The 16,024-nt window shown below is 52.4% G+C and overlaps 2 protein-coding genes across 8 annotated transcripts in view; one reads left to right on the forward strand and one right to left on the reverse strand.

Annotated features, from left to right (window-relative positions):
- Nucleotides 1–716: 716 nt before the first annotated feature.
- On the forward strand, nucleotides 717–6,583 carry SYNC (syncoilin, intermediate filament protein). 2 transcript variants are annotated; one of them, XM_017828306.1, is made up of 5 exons: nucleotides 717–854; nucleotides 2,163–2,620; nucleotides 2,681–3,585; nucleotides 4,757–4,881; nucleotides 6,005–6,583. In XM_017828306.1, exons 1-5 carry the CDS (start codon nucleotides 811–813, stop codon nucleotides 6,066–6,068), a joined length of 1,596 nt encoding a protein of 531 aa, XP_017683795.1. In that variant the 5' UTR covers nucleotides 717–810; the 3' UTR covers nucleotides 6,069–6,583. The 2 variants fall into 2 exon arrangements, with proteins under 2 accessions (XP_017683795.1, XP_017683794.1); XM_017828305.1 differs by having other exon boundaries at nucleotides 2,163–3,585.
- Nucleotides 6,584–6,969: 386 nt separating this feature from the next.
- Nucleotides 6,970–16,024, reverse strand: part of RBBP4 (RB binding protein 4, chromatin remodeling factor) — a 12,298-nt gene continuing 3,243 nt past the window's right edge. For 2 of the 6 annotated variants that reach the window (XM_017828428.1, XM_017828432.1), the window contains exons 2-12: nucleotides 14,181–14,328; nucleotides 13,127–13,272; nucleotides 11,935–12,108; nucleotides 11,174–11,289; nucleotides 10,870–11,030; nucleotides 10,633–10,759; nucleotides 10,448–10,525; nucleotides 9,311–9,387; nucleotides 9,139–9,196; nucleotides 8,932–9,042; nucleotides 6,970–8,107 (exon numbers count right to left, since the gene is read on the reverse strand). In XM_017828428.1, coding sequence (XP_017683917.1) covers nucleotides 8,042–8,107; nucleotides 8,932–9,042; nucleotides 9,139–9,196; nucleotides 9,311–9,387; nucleotides 10,448–10,525; nucleotides 10,633–10,759; nucleotides 10,870–11,030; nucleotides 11,174–11,289; nucleotides 11,935–12,108; nucleotides 13,127–13,272; nucleotides 14,181–14,328 — 1,262 coding nt within the window. In that variant the 3' untranslated portion in view covers nucleotides 6,970–8,041. Of the gene's footprint in view, nucleotides 8,108–8,931; nucleotides 9,043–9,138; nucleotides 9,197–9,310; nucleotides 9,388–10,447; nucleotides 10,526–10,632; nucleotides 10,760–10,869; nucleotides 11,031–11,173; nucleotides 11,290–11,934; nucleotides 12,109–13,126; nucleotides 13,273–14,180; nucleotides 14,329–14,798; nucleotides 14,932–15,666; nucleotides 15,802–16,024 lie in introns of those variants that run through there. The other 4 variants (XM_017828429.1, XM_017828427.1, XM_017828430.1 and 1 more) reach the window with 4 other exon arrangements.

Here is a 16,024-nt window from a genome sequence, read left to right on the forward strand (position 1 = left end):
TGGGCAGAGGTGGAAAAACAAGTCAGTGGGAGAAGGGTGAGGGCAGAGTCGCTGCTGGACTCCCAGGAGTGTGACCGTGGCCGCCATGGGGCTTTGCAGAGTGAAACACCCCCTTCTCCATCCCCAAAACAGAGGGAAAAGGGATCGGTTGTGGGCGGAAGGGGAAGCAGAGGCCGTGCTCTGCCATTACTGGGGTGTTTGCAGGGCCAACCTGAGGCATCTTAAGAATCCTGAGATATTGGTGTTTAAGACACTAATCAATACCGAGGGGATTGTAACACCGTGCTCCCAGCACCCTCACTCACCCGTGTACAGGATGAGGCCCTGGCATTTGCATCCTCTGGCACTTCCTCTTCCATCACAGATGAACCCCCACAGCCCCAGGGGACCCCTCCCGGGCACCCCACTATCCCCATCCCGGCTCACCCCCATCCTACTCAGCACCCTGGCGGGATGGGGACCTGCAGATCCCACGAAAGAGCCGCGGGAAGGGGGGGCTTCGAGGTTGCACAAAACAAACCTCCACCATAAATCACGGGTGGGAACAGCCGGAGCGGGTGGGGGGCTGCGGGGACTGCTCCCTAGGGATGGGGGCTGGCTGCAGCCAGTCCCTGCGGCTGCCTCTGCCAGGGATGCAGACAGCCTGGCCTTCCCCGCCCTCCTCCTCCTCCTCCTCCTCCTCCCCGGGGCGGAGGAAGGCAGCGCCCGCAGCTGGCACTGCAGGCGGTGGCCGGGTGAAGCGGCTGCTCTGGGGAGTCTGATTTCCAGCCCTGTTTATTAATAACCCCCCCCCCGCCCCATGCTAAGCCCATGTGCAGTGCAAAGCCGGAGGCGCTGGGCTCCAGGGGAGGAAGGTAAGAGCCCACCCGGGCTGGGCGGGGAAGGGGCTGATGCCCCCCCGAGAGGGTCCCGTGGGTGCGGGATCCAGGGCGAGGTTGGGGGTGTGGGGCAGGCGAGGGGGCTGCCAAAGCCTTGGGTGCAGGGCTGGGGTGGGGGGATCTGAGGTTCAGCACTCCGAGACCCTCGAGGGTGACCGGGGTGGTCCCTCTGGGGTACCCAGGAGTTCTGGGGTGCCCCGGGATGAGGGGTGGCGGGTGGGAGCGAGCCCCCACGCCCCGCTGGGAAGGCAGGGCTGTGTCCTCCCCTCCCGCCCTGCCCACTCAAAGCGGAGCCGAGAACTTTGAAAAATAAGGGCTGGCACAGAGGAGGGCAAGGAAAAACGAAGCAGAGGAGCCCTTTCCCCACCTTTCCAGGCGCTGCCCCCTCTCCAGCCGCCGGCCGTTGAGTCCGAGGCTGCGATGTGTCATCGGTGCCGAAAACTGCCTTATTAGGAGAGAAAGTATCGGTGAAAATCAGTTCTTTCCTTAAAGCCGTTGCTCCGAGCCGAGGGCTGCCCGCGAGTGCCAGCCTGTGCTCATTCCTTAGGGAATGACTAGACATGAGCTCAGCGGCGTGGCCGAGAGGTGAGAGCATCCTCCCGCCGAACCCACCGGCCCCGGCTCCCGGGAAGCAGCAGGAAAAGCCCCGGCTCGTACCCGGGGGGTGTTTTCTCCGTCCTACCCCGAATAACGCCCGGGCGAACGTGAGACCGAGGATTTGGCGGTGGCAGCTGCGGGTACCGTGTCTGGGGACAATGCCGGGATCGGATGACTCTGCAAAGCGGCTCCTGCTGCAGGCGCTGCCGCTCGCCCGGAGCTGTGCGTGCGGGGTTTGCTCCACCTCAGCCACCCGGGAGCCTGCCTGGGCTCCAGCAGCACATTCCCGTGCCGTGAGGTTATGCCACATCGTTAAAATCCCGGGAAGTTTTAAAGGGAGTGCTCACACCGGTCGCGCCGGTGCCGCCGGGGAGGTTGGCCGGGACACGGTGGCTGTTCCCATTGGCACCGGAGCAGCTCTTGGGTTTGGGGGCTGGGTTTGCATCCCCCCGTGGCAGTCGGTCCCTTTAAGAGGAATTTTTTCCCTTGTTCTGGACAGTTTGGGTCCAAGTTGTCACCGGAGCGTTGAGCACAGCCCTGCCCAGCCCGTCCAGCCTGTGGGTGACATGGGATGGTCACAGCTGCAGCACCCCCAGCTCGGTCTGCTCCGGGGGTCTCACAGGGTGGGAGGAAGGGCTGAGACCTGTTACACTCATTGCTCTGGTTCACGTCTCCTCTCTCTTCCAGGGACATGATGGCACAGGCTGAGCCCCCTCCAGAGCTGCAGCTGGATGAAGCTGGAGCATCCTCAGCCCCTCAGGGAGCAGCTGCAGGTGCTGCTCCACACGTGGATCATCCACACGTGGATCATCCACACACCCCGTTAGACCCATCAGGGGGTGTGGGGGTGACATCCCCACTCAGGGGCAGCCCAGACTCCAGCCAGGAGCTGCAGGCTACCAGCAGGGACACTCCCTTGGAGCTAAACATGCCAGGGACCCAGCTGGACGAGGATGCAGCCGGGGCTGGGATCCCGCTGGATGTGGACGTGGCAGGAGTCCCGCTGGACGTGGATGCGGAAGGAGTGGGGATTCCACTGGATGTGGGTGGGGCAGCGATCCCGCTGGACGCGGATGCAGGTGGGACAGGAATCCCACTGGACATGGATGCAGATGGAGTAGAGATTCCACTGGATGTGGATACAGGTGGGACAGGGATCCCAGTGGATGTGGATGCAACAGGGATCCCACAGGACTTGAATGCAGGTGGGGCAGGGATCCCACTGGATGAGGATGCAGATGGAGCAGCAATCCCACTGGACATGGACACAGACAGGGCAGGGATCCCAGACGATGCAGACACAGACAGGGCAGAGGTTCCACTGGACATGGATGCAGAGGGAGCAGGAAGCCCTCTGGATGCAGACGCCACAGAACATCAGTGCCTGACCCTGGAAGAGCTGGGGAACTACTTCCAAGAGTGCATTGAAATCGTGGAGCAGCTGGAGAAGGAGAGAGACAGCCTGATCTCGGAGCTGGCCCAGCTCCGGGAGCCGGCGCTGCAGGAGATCCGCCATGCCCACGAGGAGATCCAGGCAGCCTGCAGGCTGCTGGCCAAGGTGGAGCTGGAGAGGGACAACCTGAGGGATGAGATCCGGCAGATCAAGCAGAAGCTGTTCAGGGTGACCAAGGAGTGCGTGGCCTGCCAGTACCAGCTGGAGAGCCGGCGGCACGACCTGTCCCAGCACGCCGCCTACCAGGGCGAGCTGGAGACCCAGGCCGGGCAGCTCTCGGGGGAGCTGTCCCAGCTGAAGGAGACCTGCGAGAAGGAGAAGGAGGCTCTGAGGCAACGCCTGGAGGCCCCGCCGTGCCGGCAGGACAACCTGTACCTGCAGGAGAGCCGCCGGCTGTCCGTGGAGTTCGAGAGCTTCGTGGCGCAGAGCCGGCGGGGGCTGGAGGAGCACTACGAGCCCCAGCTGCTGCGGCTGCTGGAGCGGCGCGAGGCCGGGGCCAGGGCGCTGCAGGAGATGCAGGGGGAGATCCAGGGCATGAAGGAGGCCCTGAGGCCCCTGCAGGGCGAGGTCAGCCGGCTGAGGCTGCAGAACCGCAGCCTGGAGGAGCAGATCGTCCTCGTCAAGCAGAAGCGGGACGAGGAGGTCGGGCAGTACCGGGTACGTGCCCTGTCAGGCACCCCACAACCCTCCTCTGGCAGAGCAGGGGTGGTTCTTTGCAGCCAAGGAAATGTGGGTGCTGCAGGTCTTGCACACGGGGCCAAGGGGAGGAATGGGGTGCATGAGGAAGGGGAGGATGTGGAATATCTCCTGCTGGTTGGAATCAAAATTATCCCCCACCGGGCTGGCACGAAGCAGCAGCCCCTGGGCATAAGGCAAACCCAGGGATGGGGTGGGGAAGTTCTGGGGCTTTACCCAGCTTGGAAAATAGGTTTCTCCTGAATATATTCTCCCTTGGTTTTGACCTGCCCCTTGGAAATGGCCCCAGCGAGCAAGGATGAGGTGAAGGGTTTGGAGGGTTCCTTCCCAAAGCTGAGCGATGCTGCTGAGCACAGGCACCACACATTTCCAACACAGGGCTGGGCCAAGGCACTTGGAAAAGCCAGTTTTAAATTAGTGTGGCTTTTCTTTAAAACCCAGTCCTGCCGGGACAGATTCTGCCCTTCCCACTGCCAAGAAGGGTCCCCTCTCCCATGCCCACAGCCCATGGGCTGGGCTGCCTCCTGGGAGGGTTACTTCTGGCTGGACCAGGCCTTTTTTCCCCCGGCACTTTGGTCTGAGGGACAAGGCAATTCAATATCTGCAAGAGCACATTTGGCAAAGAGGCTCCACAATTAATCTCCCCCCCTTTCAACACTCTCTGTTCTCGGCTCGCAGGCGCTGCCTCCTCCCAGCCTGGCTCCGAGCACTTTCTGGAACTGATGTTCCCCTTCCATTGCAGCTCCTCCCTGCTGGAATGGGGACCAGGCCACCAGCACCCATGGCACGGCTTGCCTTGGATTTCAGGGACCACTGTCCCTTGGAGGACAGGACTTTGGAGCATCCCTGGTGTGCCTCCACGTTTTCCTTTTCCCAAATTCCTCATTTATCTCATTCTGACTCATGGGCTTTTACAGTTCTGGCAGCTTCTCAAAACACACACTGAGTAGCTTAGGGGACAAAACCAAGCAGCTGGGAGAAGCCTAGGGACAAAACACATCCCAAATTCCCACCTTTGTACCCAAACAAAGCTTTTTTTGCAGAGGTTTTTAAAGAGGGTGGTTGGGCACTGTCAGCCTGGCTGTGCACCTTCCTCCTCCAGCTAATCCATTCTTTTCTTTTCCCTCCCCAGGAGCAGGTTGAGGAGCTGGAAGACAGGCTGAAGGAGCTGAAGAACGGGGTCCAGCTCCAGCAGCGCAAGAACCAGGAGCTGGAGGAGCTGAGGACGAGCCTCCACAGGGAGCTCTCCATCTACAAGTGCGTTTGTGTCTCATCCCTGTGGTGCAGAGGGGTTGGGAAGAGGAGGAGGATGGTGGGGAAGAGTCTGGGAACACACAGCTGTGGGACACCACGGGCTTCTGCTTCTGGTTCCTGGGGACACGGCTGGTGTGTGACCCAGGGGCCCGGTGGGGCAGCACAGCAGGAATTCCAGCCCCTTTGCCAAACAGCAAATAGGGATTTGCTGGAAATTCCTGCACGCACAGGAGTGGAGTTGCTTCCCAAGAAGCAGGTGTGGCGACTTAAGTGGTGGTTTCCTCAGGAATATGTGGAAAGGAGCTGAGGTTTAGGTTTGGGAAGGTGTTGTGGATGCTCTCCAATGGAAGAGAACCGTGTTCTGCTCATAAAACTCTATGGCTGGGATTTTCCAAAGCTCCAGAACACATCCTGGAGTTTGTGGACTGTTTTACTCACCGAGCCTGGAGCTGTTCTGTTACTCCAATCCCAGCTGTGCACACTCTTAACCGTTTTCTGTAGCCTCACTGCTCCTTTAGCATTCCTTTTTCCCCTTCTCCCTCCAAACCTCCTCACAGGATATTCCCTGCCCCAAATAGCTTTTATCCAGGTAAGACTTCGGCATGGCAAGCACAGGGAAGAGATCTCTCAGCCTGTGTTCTCACCAGATGTATTCAGATCCCACCACCCCCCTGTGTCTGCCGTGTGGGGTTCTCCTAAATCACAGACCAACATTTAATCCCGTGGACTCTCTTTTAACTCCTGGAATCTACAAACTGCCCTTCCTGGAAGCGACAGCACCCGAGGCTTCTCCGGTGTCAGGACACCTTTAATGAGGTCTCACATTCGCTCCAGGGAGCTCAGAGTTAAGGGCAGCTCCGAGCTGCCTCTTCCTGTAGCTCACACCAGAAATGACATTCCCGTCTGTCAAATCCTGTTTGCCAAAGGGCTCTGGAAGGGCTGGGCCAGGCCCACACCCCCCCAAACCCACGCACTCACCGAGCCTCCTGAAGTGCTTCCCAATTTCTTTTCTTCTGTACTGTGAAAAGAATGCTTTCCAGAAATAGCACCCCCCTTCCCTTTTTTCCTCCAGCCAGAGTATTTATGTAAATATTCCATAGCCTAAGTTTCCTTTCTCCCCTTACAGGAGCTGCCTGGAAATCTATGGACACCTTTGCAAATCGGAGGAAAAGGCAGACCAGGACTGTTAGAACTATGGAATTTTCCTCTTTGTAGCAAAAACAATGGACAGAGGATCTACAAGGGATGTCTCCTCGTGCTGCTTATCCTGCCTGAAGCACAGCTGCTGCCTGGAGTCAGGAATACCAGACAGTCCTTTCCCTGGGTGTGTTTCTCCAGGTGCTGCTGCTGCTGCTGCTCATGTAGTAAAACTGCTTTTCCACAGAGGAGCAGAGCAAACAATCCTTGCACTGAACAATGGACACGGATGAGGAATAACAGATTTATGTTTTGCTGTGTTTGGGAAAACGTATCTTGCCTTGTCCCATAGATGGATTGTTTAAACCTGCACTGAAAGTTCTGGGGGGGTGGGGGTGTTGACTTTTAAAAGTTTACATGCAAGAGAAGCTTTATCCTTTGAACAGGATTTTCTTTTGTATTTCAAGGGTCTCTGCTGTACTGGGATGTGCCCCACAGAAACAAGGTGGTGGGTAAGAGGTTTTCACTTTATATCGAGTCTCACACTGAAAATAAAGGTCAGAGTTTAAGGAGCCTTTTCATTCCCAAAGCTGCGTCTCCAAATCCCGAGTCTGTGTGTCCAACCTGGGTGTTTGTACCAGACTATTCATGCTGCAGATTAACAAAAACAGCTCTGTGGCAGGGGCTGAAGGCAGAGCCAGAAGGCAGACAGGCTTGAGGGGGAAGGAACAGCTCAGGGCTTTTGTGGCTGCTTGGGGATTTTAAGTGCTCATTGACTCATTCCACAAAGAAAACAGCAAAAAAAAAAAAATCTATCCCAGCACCCAGTCTCGTGGGACACACAGAGGTGGAGACCACACCCTTCCTATCCCTGCTCCCTGAACAGGTCAACCTTACCCTGACAGAGCAGAAAAGGCAGGAAGAAAAGAGCACAGAACTCCCCAAAACTCCACGGCGTTTACGTAGAAAAACTTTATTCCAACTGAAGGACTTACACGCAATTAGTCATGAGGAGATGGAGAGTAACAGGCTGCTGGTGGCACGGGACACCCGAGTGGAAGACGTGCAGGAACCAGTGGTCAAGGACTAACTCCTAAAAAAAGTAGTTCATCCACGTTTAATCTGCTCCACACCAGCTGCCAACGCTGCTCAGGGCACCGGGCAGGGCCGTCCGCTGGCACAAACATACACCTTTTACAACTTGGGGGTCCCAAGTCTTAAAAACCATTTCACAGAAAGGAAAGAAACATCATGTGAAAAAACACAGCTCGAGAAACACACAATAGAGCAAAAAAAAAAAAAACAACATGGGGAGGGGGTGTGAAGGATGCTCTGCAGGAATAGCTAAAGAATCCGAACCGCTGTGGCCCAGCAGGTGGGAGAAAAGGGAGAGGGAGGAAGGAATGAAAAGCTCAGAATTGCCAGGAGAGACAAAAAAAAAAAAAAGAAAAAAAAAAAACCAGAGACTAATTTCAGTTCGAGTCAGAACTTGCAAGTGTGTTTTGCATCTGCAAAGGCAGAAAAAAATCCACAAGGTACAGATAACTAAAGGAATTCCAAGGCCTCTGAGTTGCACTGAGGAGGCCAGGACCTTCCACACCATTTCTGAGCTGCCAGTGGATTAACACTTGTATCATCCCTATTGGCTCAAGCCCACTGGGCAGCTCTGCCAATTCGACTTTTGTTTAAATTAGGAAAAAGCCCGTGGCTGGAGCAAGGAAAGAAACCAAACCCAAGCTTGCTGTGTGATGAAAGGCAGCCAAAAGGGGACAGCCAGCCTGACACAAGAGGTTGCTGCAGGAATTCTGATCGAGGGGCTACAGCACTGACCTGGCTGAGGGGGCTGAGCCCTTTTTTGGGGGGTGGGTACTCGCTGTCTGGGTGAAAAAGCCTGTGATGGGATCTACAGGTGGATGGCTGAACACAAAGCCTACGTGTGTCTCAAAACCAGTGTTAAGTCAATATCGGGGTTGAGAGGGAAGAGAAGGAAAAAAAAAAAAGACTAAAAAGAGGAAAAGGTTGTCATCTAGGATCCTTGACCTTCTGGATCCACGCTTCCTTCGGGATCTTCATCGTTATAGATGTTCTCAGCCTGCAAGACAGGGGTGGAGGGATTGAGGAAGCACTTCCCACTGCTCTGGACAGGATTCCACCCCCTCAAAAACCTCTGGCAGCTTTTAATCTGCAGATATGTATCACCCAAGATCATTTAACATCAAAGCAGCAACACAAATGACCTTTTCCATAAGAGCCACATCTTCAAAACATTTCCCAAGTTTCCTCTAAATTGTTTTAGCTTAGGAATCTGCCTTGTTAAAGCAGAGGCCACTGCAAGGCTTACTTCAGTCAACACTGTTTTGTATGTATTTAGTAGATCCTCTACTTAGCTGCACCTTCCAAAAGAACCACATGGAAAGCTGCCAAGAACAAAATCTACAGGTAAATAAAAAAAAATAAATAGGATTATGGTCTTCTCAAAGGTCAAGATTGTTTTCCAAAACCTTCAACAGCTGGGAATGTAGGGGCAGCAAACCATTCCCACTCTCCATCCTTAGAAGGGCATTTGTATCATTTACAAAGATTTTATTCCTCAGGACAGTAACTAACAGAAACCTCAGTTTCATTGTTGGTTCTCACACACTGTTTTTCCTTCAAGCATAGAAGGGAAAAATTTTCTTCTGCACCAGCACTTCCTTATTTTATTTATTTTTTTCTTAAATACAAAACAGCTTCTGAGTATTTGGAAACCATTGTTCTGACCAAAGCTAAAGGGGGTTTCACTGTCCCTTTGAGATTTCAGCAATGCTACAAAATGAGCAACTCTGAGAGCTGCAAATAAAAGCAGGAATGCTGAAATCCAGGCATTTCAACACCATCTCTCACCTGCCACTTCCTGCACTCTCCCAAGCAACTCACCATTTGCCAGACTTGCATGATATTATCTTCTGATACAGAACAAATGACCCAGGGCTCGTTGGGATTCCAGGAGAAATCAGATATCTTTGCAGTATGACCACCATGAATAAACTAGGATTGGGGAATCAAAAAGGGGAGTGGTTACAAATCTACCCTTGTACGAGTGAGCAACTGGTCAAAGCAATTAATGAGATTGAAATGACTCACCAACAGCTCTGGGGGCCCATCCTCAGCATCTTCAGGGGATTGCTCTTCTCCAATTTTACTGCAAAAAAAAAGGAGAAAAAAAGAAAAGGTGGGGTGTTGGTTTGTTTTTTAAGGTGTGATGCAATTAATGAACAACATTTTGTGGGGACAATGTGAATAATTTGGGATTTACCTCAAGTCCCAGACATTTAGCCTGCGGTCCGTGCCACTGGAGGCCAGTATAGTTTCATTATGGGGAGACCACTGAACCTACAGACAAGGATGAATTTGGAAATTAAGTTTTAAGAAGCTGTAACACGACACTGACAACAAACACCACTTCACTGTGTGTCCTGAAAGCTCCACGAGAATTCAAACTGACAATAACCCGGAATAAAAATACCCCCAGCTGAGAACCCTGAGCACAGGAGGCAGTTTGTGAACATCCACACACCAGAAAGGTGCCACCTGGAACCTTTCCTCTAACAAAGCCCACGTGTTCCCAAGTGCAAACAGCTCCCAAGGGTATTGGCTGCTCCTTATCTCAGGAAGGATTATTGCACAAGGCTGACCCAGGGATTCCTTCAGCAGTAGGTGCAGTTCTCACACGAAAACAAATCACTGTAAGTTGAGCTTAGCTGCCCAAAAGCTCACATTTACCACTCCTGCTGGAGATAAGGCTCTCCAAAAACACACCACCTAATAGGATCACAGGATTAGGAAAGAACTCAGAATTCTGCACTTCAGGATTTCGTGTGTAGTTTTATTTAGACATAACTACGGTCTGAACTAATAATCCTCCCACCAAAAAGAAATCTCTGCATATTTTCCCCTCTGATTAAGGCACGAGCTGGAGATGGAAATATTGTATCTGCTAAGCACGTGCCACCCACGATGTGAACATTCTATATTTACACCAGTAAAATTAGCAGTTGTTTGTTGTCAGAGGATGTTTTGGTGATCCTGTTAACGGGAAGCAGTTAAACCTTCCTCCAGGAGCAGGCTGAGGAGATGGAAACACTGCAGCCATTTCACTGGGGCCTCCTGCTTCAATCTGCTGCCATGAATAATTTAATGGACCCTGCACTGCTACCATTTCATCCTTCTGCTGTGGTTAAAGCTCCAGAGCATTTCTCTGTTTCCAGTCTGGCCTCCTGGACACTCTTATCTGTACTGGAGCTCTGCAGCCCCACAACAATCACCCAGAAAATGATAAGCAGAGGAGAGAAAAGAATGTGTTTTAAAGGGAAAGCATCTCTAATAAAAAGAGAGTAGAAAAGACTATTTTCCCAACTCTATGTGCATAAAAGATAAAGACATTTTGTTATACCTGAAATATTTCATCTTTATGTGATTCAAAGGAGTGCAGCTTCAGTTTTAGGTTCCTCAAGTCCCACAGAGCTACAGTCTGTGAAAAAAATACAAAACCACATTTTGTTGAAGTAACCAACGTGTACACCCACACTTACACATCAGAAACAGGACAAGGATGTTCCAAGCTCAAGGTGGATGTACCTTATCAGCTGATCCTGTGGCCAGGATGAACTCACTGTAAGGGTTGAAGGAAAGGCAGTTGACTTCAGCTGTGTGAGCATCCACGGAATGACTGGGTTTGGAGGTGTTGTTTGACCGAGTGTCCCAGCTGGGAATGGAAAAACACGGAATTGAAACAAAGGTTCCTGTCCCCTTTCACCAAGGCACTGAGCAGCAAATGGGAAAGCACTTGGGTTGTGAAGAGGTTCCCCCACTTACATCATGAGCTTCTGATCATCAGCAACGGATCCAAAAAGGGATTCATGGAGCAGGTGCCAAGATACATCTTCCACCACTGCTGTGTGGCCCGTGAAGATGGTCTTTGCATCCACCACTTTGCCTTCTTTGGGAACAGCACTGATATCCCACAAGCAGATGGTCTTTGAAACAACAGAAAACTCAAAAAATTACTTCTCCAGACAGATGATCCCTTCACCTCCTCCCCCTCAAACCCAGAACATTCCTGACCTTCCCAGGGCACACCAAGTGCAGGTTGGACCTCAGCTCTATTTAAAGTACTCACATGATCATCAGAGGCACTGAGCAAGTGCCCACTGAGGTTTGGGTTCCAGGACAGCCCATAACCCTCCTTTTGGTGCCCACGAAGACGCAGGTCAGGGTTACACTCTCCAGAAGGATCTGTAACGAGGCAGTGCAAGAACTCCAGTGCCTGGTATCACTTCCAGCACATCCTGGAATACCTGCATTAAGTTTTACTGTGCTTTACTAAACTTTGCTGTGCCTTTTTCAGTAGCCCAGGAGCCACCTCTCCGTGCTTTGGCCTGAGTCACCTGGCCCAGCTGGATGGAGGAAGAGCAGCTCATCTGTCACTGCTCCAAAAACTCCTCCTAAACTGCTGGTGGGATATTTTTCTTTCCCTCATCATCTGTAACTACACTTTTAAACCAACAAAGGTGCTTCTGATCCTCCCCACAAGTGGCAAAACTATTTACTCTATACTATCTTGATGAGTTTATAGGTTAATATCTTCACAGGATAACAAGGGGAACAGCTCAGCTACCCACTAAATAAATCACAGCTTCCAAAAAAACCCAAACACCACCACACACAGTGAGGTGACAAAATAACCAGCAAAAGCACAAGGTTTATCTTTCCATGGATACATTTGGAAGCTTCATACAAAATAACCTTACACTAAACACCCACTTCCCCCTAAAACCCCAAATGACAGGCAATCCAGGCAACTTTTTAAGCTCTTTTTCACCACATCAAGCTTTCCTTTGGGAAGGGCTGGCTGGTATGTGAGAACAAAGCAGCACCCACCTGGTTTGGAAGGGTGTTTGGTGTAATCAAAGACCAGGACATCACTGGATGGAGTCTTGGTGGCAATGATACAGGGGTTCTGTGGCATGTAACGTGCTCTGTTCACTTCTCCCTCGTGGTTTATCTTGATTTCAATCTCAATTTTCCCACTGACTGACCCAAAGCCTCCAAACTCTAGAAATAAGAATTTAGGAGTTGGGAATAATAAGTTTCAGATCAAGACACAAGGATTCAGACTCAACTACTGGTGCTGTCAAGCTCTTACTGCAAAATAGACAAGTTCTGGTAAAATCAAGTTGCAGTTGGGTCTGAAATACAACTTGCTAAAGCTCCCTTATCTTTATACTTAAAAGTCACAGTAACTTAGTATTTCACAAAATTGCACAGCACAATTCTGGCCAAAAGGAGGGGTTTGGGTTTGTTTTTAAATCGGAGTATGTATTTTTGAGAAATACTAAAATAGAATAGAAACCAAGTCTTTATGAGACAATATTGTGCTCATGAATAACTCTTAAGAGGCCCAAAGATCAAAATACTCATTGCACAATCCAGACTTCCTGTAAAAAGAAGGGCAAACATTGGATCATTTAAGGACTTTCACCAGGTGGAAAGACTGATTCAGTCAAGTAAACATGAGAAATGTCTAACTTGTGGCAGTGCTGACACCCACAAAGGTTACAGGAAACATCCAATTCAAGCCTGATACACTGCATAAAACACAATAGAAACCAATTTCTACAATAAAACAGGGGCTGGCACAGCTATCAGGCTGTAAAAGAATATAAGAATATTCTTCTACAGGAGTGACTTTCTCATTGGGAGAGTTTATGTAGTGCAAAAGTGACAGTAAAAATACCAATAAGCAGCACTGCATGGAATTCACTGTCAATTCCTGATGAGAAATAGGGAAGGGTGAGGCTTCCCACAGACCAAAATGCTTTTGCAATAAGCCCCCACCTTCTGTTTTCATCATTAGATTCTTAAGACATCACATACATTCAAAAACCAGAGTGTTTATCCACAAAGGGGCATATTTGTCAATTAAACTCCCCATTAAGGGGGTAACACAGAAATAAATGGTTCAGTTGAGAAGTAGAAGTGAATCTTGCTGCCTGAACGTTGAAAGAAGACATATTTTCTATTGGGAAAGGGAAGGAAAATATGGTTAAAACCCACCCCTTTGGGCCCTTACCTCCTTTCTCACTGTCATAGTGGGAGGCATCAAACTGGGCATCGTCGTTGGGCAGCTGCACACTCGCTATGACCAGGTGATTCTGCTCATCTGAGGTGTGGGTGCCCAGGACTAACCTGTGGATACTGAAATCTTTGCCTTCAGGTCTGCGAGGGGAGAGGAACAAAGCAGGGGTCACAAACACTGGGCTCATTACAACAACAATTTTTATTGCAGCTTCTGACAGAATAAGGATCTTCAAATTTATGGTTGTTTTCCTGTCCCAGTGAAAAACCTGCTTCCTCTGGAGGAAATCACTTATCACAGCTCAGGGTGTCCCACAAGAAAGATGGAGAGGGACTTTTTACAAGAGCACAGAGTGCCAGGACAAGGGGGAACGGCTTCACACTTAGAGGAGCAGATTTAGATGGGATATTGGGAAGAAATCCTTCCCTGTGAGGGTGGGGAGGCCCTGGCACAGGTTTCCCAGAGAAGCTGTGGCTGCCCCATCCCTGGAAGTGTCCAAGGCCAGGTTGGACAGGGTCTGGAACAACCTGGGCTAGTGGAAGGTGTCCCTGCTCATGGCAGGGGGTGGGACTGGATGATCTATAACTTCCATTTCAACCCAAATCAGTCTGGGATTTTATGAGCTCAACCTAAAACTGTCTCAGCACAACAGACCACCACTCCCCTGCCTTCCTTTAAGAGATTTGAGCAGCTCAAGTACAACTCAGAACGTGGTTATGGAAGCTTAGGACAAAATGGTGGTTCTTCAGATTATATCTAACTCTATTTCTGATGAGTTTTTTGCTTATTGAAGGGGTGGGTGAACCTGGAATAAGAAAAACATTAAAATCAAATGTGTGAAAACATCTTCTCAATAACAGAAGACACCGTCCCAAATTAAAAATGTCTGTACTGATTATCTCTGGTGTTGAGAGTCCTCAACTTGCTGTTGGCAAGGCAGGGGGTTATTAAGACAGAAAGGAATTACACACTGCCTTACTTTAACAAAAAGTGATCCTGGATTTACTATTTATTCTGCTTTAACTAGAAAACAAAAGGATTAATTTACCTTGTGACATCAGGAAGCCACTGAGCAGTCAAGCTGGGCCACTCCAGGGCGTGGGTCATCACCAAATCATACAAGAAGGGGGTGTTCTTTTTCCATATTTTATACTCCTCGTTGATCACACGTTCTTCCACCGCATCATCAAAGGCTGCTGAAGTGGGTTTTTAAAAAAATACATACAATTAATTAGCCTGTATTTAAAAACACACATCACCGTGAGCAGGCAGTGGATTAGAGCCAACTACATCACACCCTGGTTTGCTGTTGGATGCTCTACTGGTTCTTAGATAATTAAAAATACCCTGTTGCACAAGCTAATCCTTTTATTCTGGATATATGGCTCAGAATTAATACAACTATGTCAAACTCCATCCCTGGAAGTGTCCAAGGCCAGGCTGGACAGGGCTTGGAGCAACCTGGGCTGGTGGAAGGTGTCCCTGCCCATGGCAGGGGGTGGGACTGGATGGGCTTTAAGTTCCCTTCCAACCCAAACCATTCTGTGGTGGTTCAATGATGATCATGTCGTCAGCAGGAGCACAATAAAATTTTAAAACTTAGGGCACAGGGCACCACGGAGGCCAAGCCCAGACGTGTAACAACGTTTAAAAGCAGGACACCCACCAACCGCTGTTAAACAGGCCAGTCTGGGCGCAGCCTTGAACTAGTAGTTCCCAAAAATCCAGTTTTCCAAGGCTCCTTCTGCTGCCTGGTTGCTCTCACACGTTTTTCTCATCCCATCTGCCACCAGCCTCCGCCGCGGGAGGAAGAGAACGGGGGCGGGCAGACCTGGGGGAGTTCACCCGGGGAACGGGAACACCCCCGCGGAACCGGAGCAGCCCCACAGAACCGGGGATGTCCCGTGGAAACGGGAGCACTCCCAGAGAACCGGGGGGAACCCCCACGGAACGGGGGCGGGCCCGCGGAACCGGGGCTGTGCCACGAAACGGGAGCAGCCTCACGGTACCGGGGCTCTCCCCCAGGGAACGGGGGTTCGCCCCCGTGCAACGGGAGCTTACCCACGGAACTGGGAGCAGCCCTGTGGAACCGGGGGACACCCCTACGAAACGGGGGCATCCCAAAGGAAAGGGGAGGGCGGCCCCGCTGAACCGGAGCTCCCGTACGGAACCGGGGCACCCCCACGGAACCGGGGCACCCCCGCGTGGCGCGGCAGCGGCCGGTGACACCTTTGTCTGCACCACCGCGTCCTGCCCGCGCCCCTCGCATGGCACGGCCCTTCCCCGCTCCCCTCACCCCACCGAAGGGGGCCTCACAACCCCGCCCCTGGGGGCTCACGGAGGGTCCCGGTGGAACCCCCCGGCCGGTGCCGCGGGGAGTTGGCGGCGGCCATGACGGTGGGGGGGGGGCTCGAGCGCCCCCTGGTGGCGCCGCCCCCGCTCCTCTCACGCCGCGAGGAGGAAAGGCGAGGGGAGGGGGGGGACATCCCCGCGCCTCACGGCGGAGGCCGCGCCGGCCATACGGGAGCCTTTACCTTCCTTGTCCGCCATGGCGGGGCGCGGGGCTGAGGCGCGGGTGGGCGAGGCGGTCGCTGCGCTGGGCGCTCGGAGCCTTCACAGCCGCGGCTCCTTCCCTATTGTTTCCTGCCCCCGCTGCGGCGCGGCTCCCCCGGGCGCCGCGCGCACCCCTTCGCGCGCCAACGCCGCCCAATCAGCGCCCGCCGCCGCCGCGCCGCGGCCAATCGCCGAAGGCGCGGGAGGGGGCGGGGCGGGGACGCGAGCGCGCGCCGCGGTCACGTGGCAGCGCTCCCTGCCCTCAGCGGGAGCCGCCATCTTCCCACCCCCCAAACCCCGCTCGCGGTCTTAAAGGGGCCGCGACCCCCGCGCTGAGGC

This window comes from Lepidothrix coronata, unplaced genomic scaffold (genome assembly GCF_001604755.1).
Source record: "Lepidothrix coronata isolate B3197 unplaced genomic scaffold, Lepidothrix_coronata-1.0 Scaffold147, whole genome shotgun sequence".
In the NCBI taxonomy this organism is placed as follows: Eukaryota; Metazoa; Chordata; class Aves; order Passeriformes; family Pipridae; genus Lepidothrix; species Lepidothrix coronata.

Bases quoted from the DNA above. Each gene is read 5' to 3' on its own strand.
- SYNC (XM_017828305.1), top strand. From the start codon at position 811: ATGTGCAGTGCAAAGCCGGAGGCGCTGGGCTCCAGGGGAGGAAG. The intron at 3,586-4,756 runs GTACGTGCCCTG...TTCCCTCCCCAG, and splicing joins AGGAGGTCGGGCAGTACCGG to GAGCAGGTTGAGGAGCTGGA. The intron at 4,882-6,004 runs GTGCGTTTGTGT...CTCCCCTTACAG, and splicing joins AGGGAGCTCTCCATCTACAA to GAGCTGCCTGGAAATCTATG.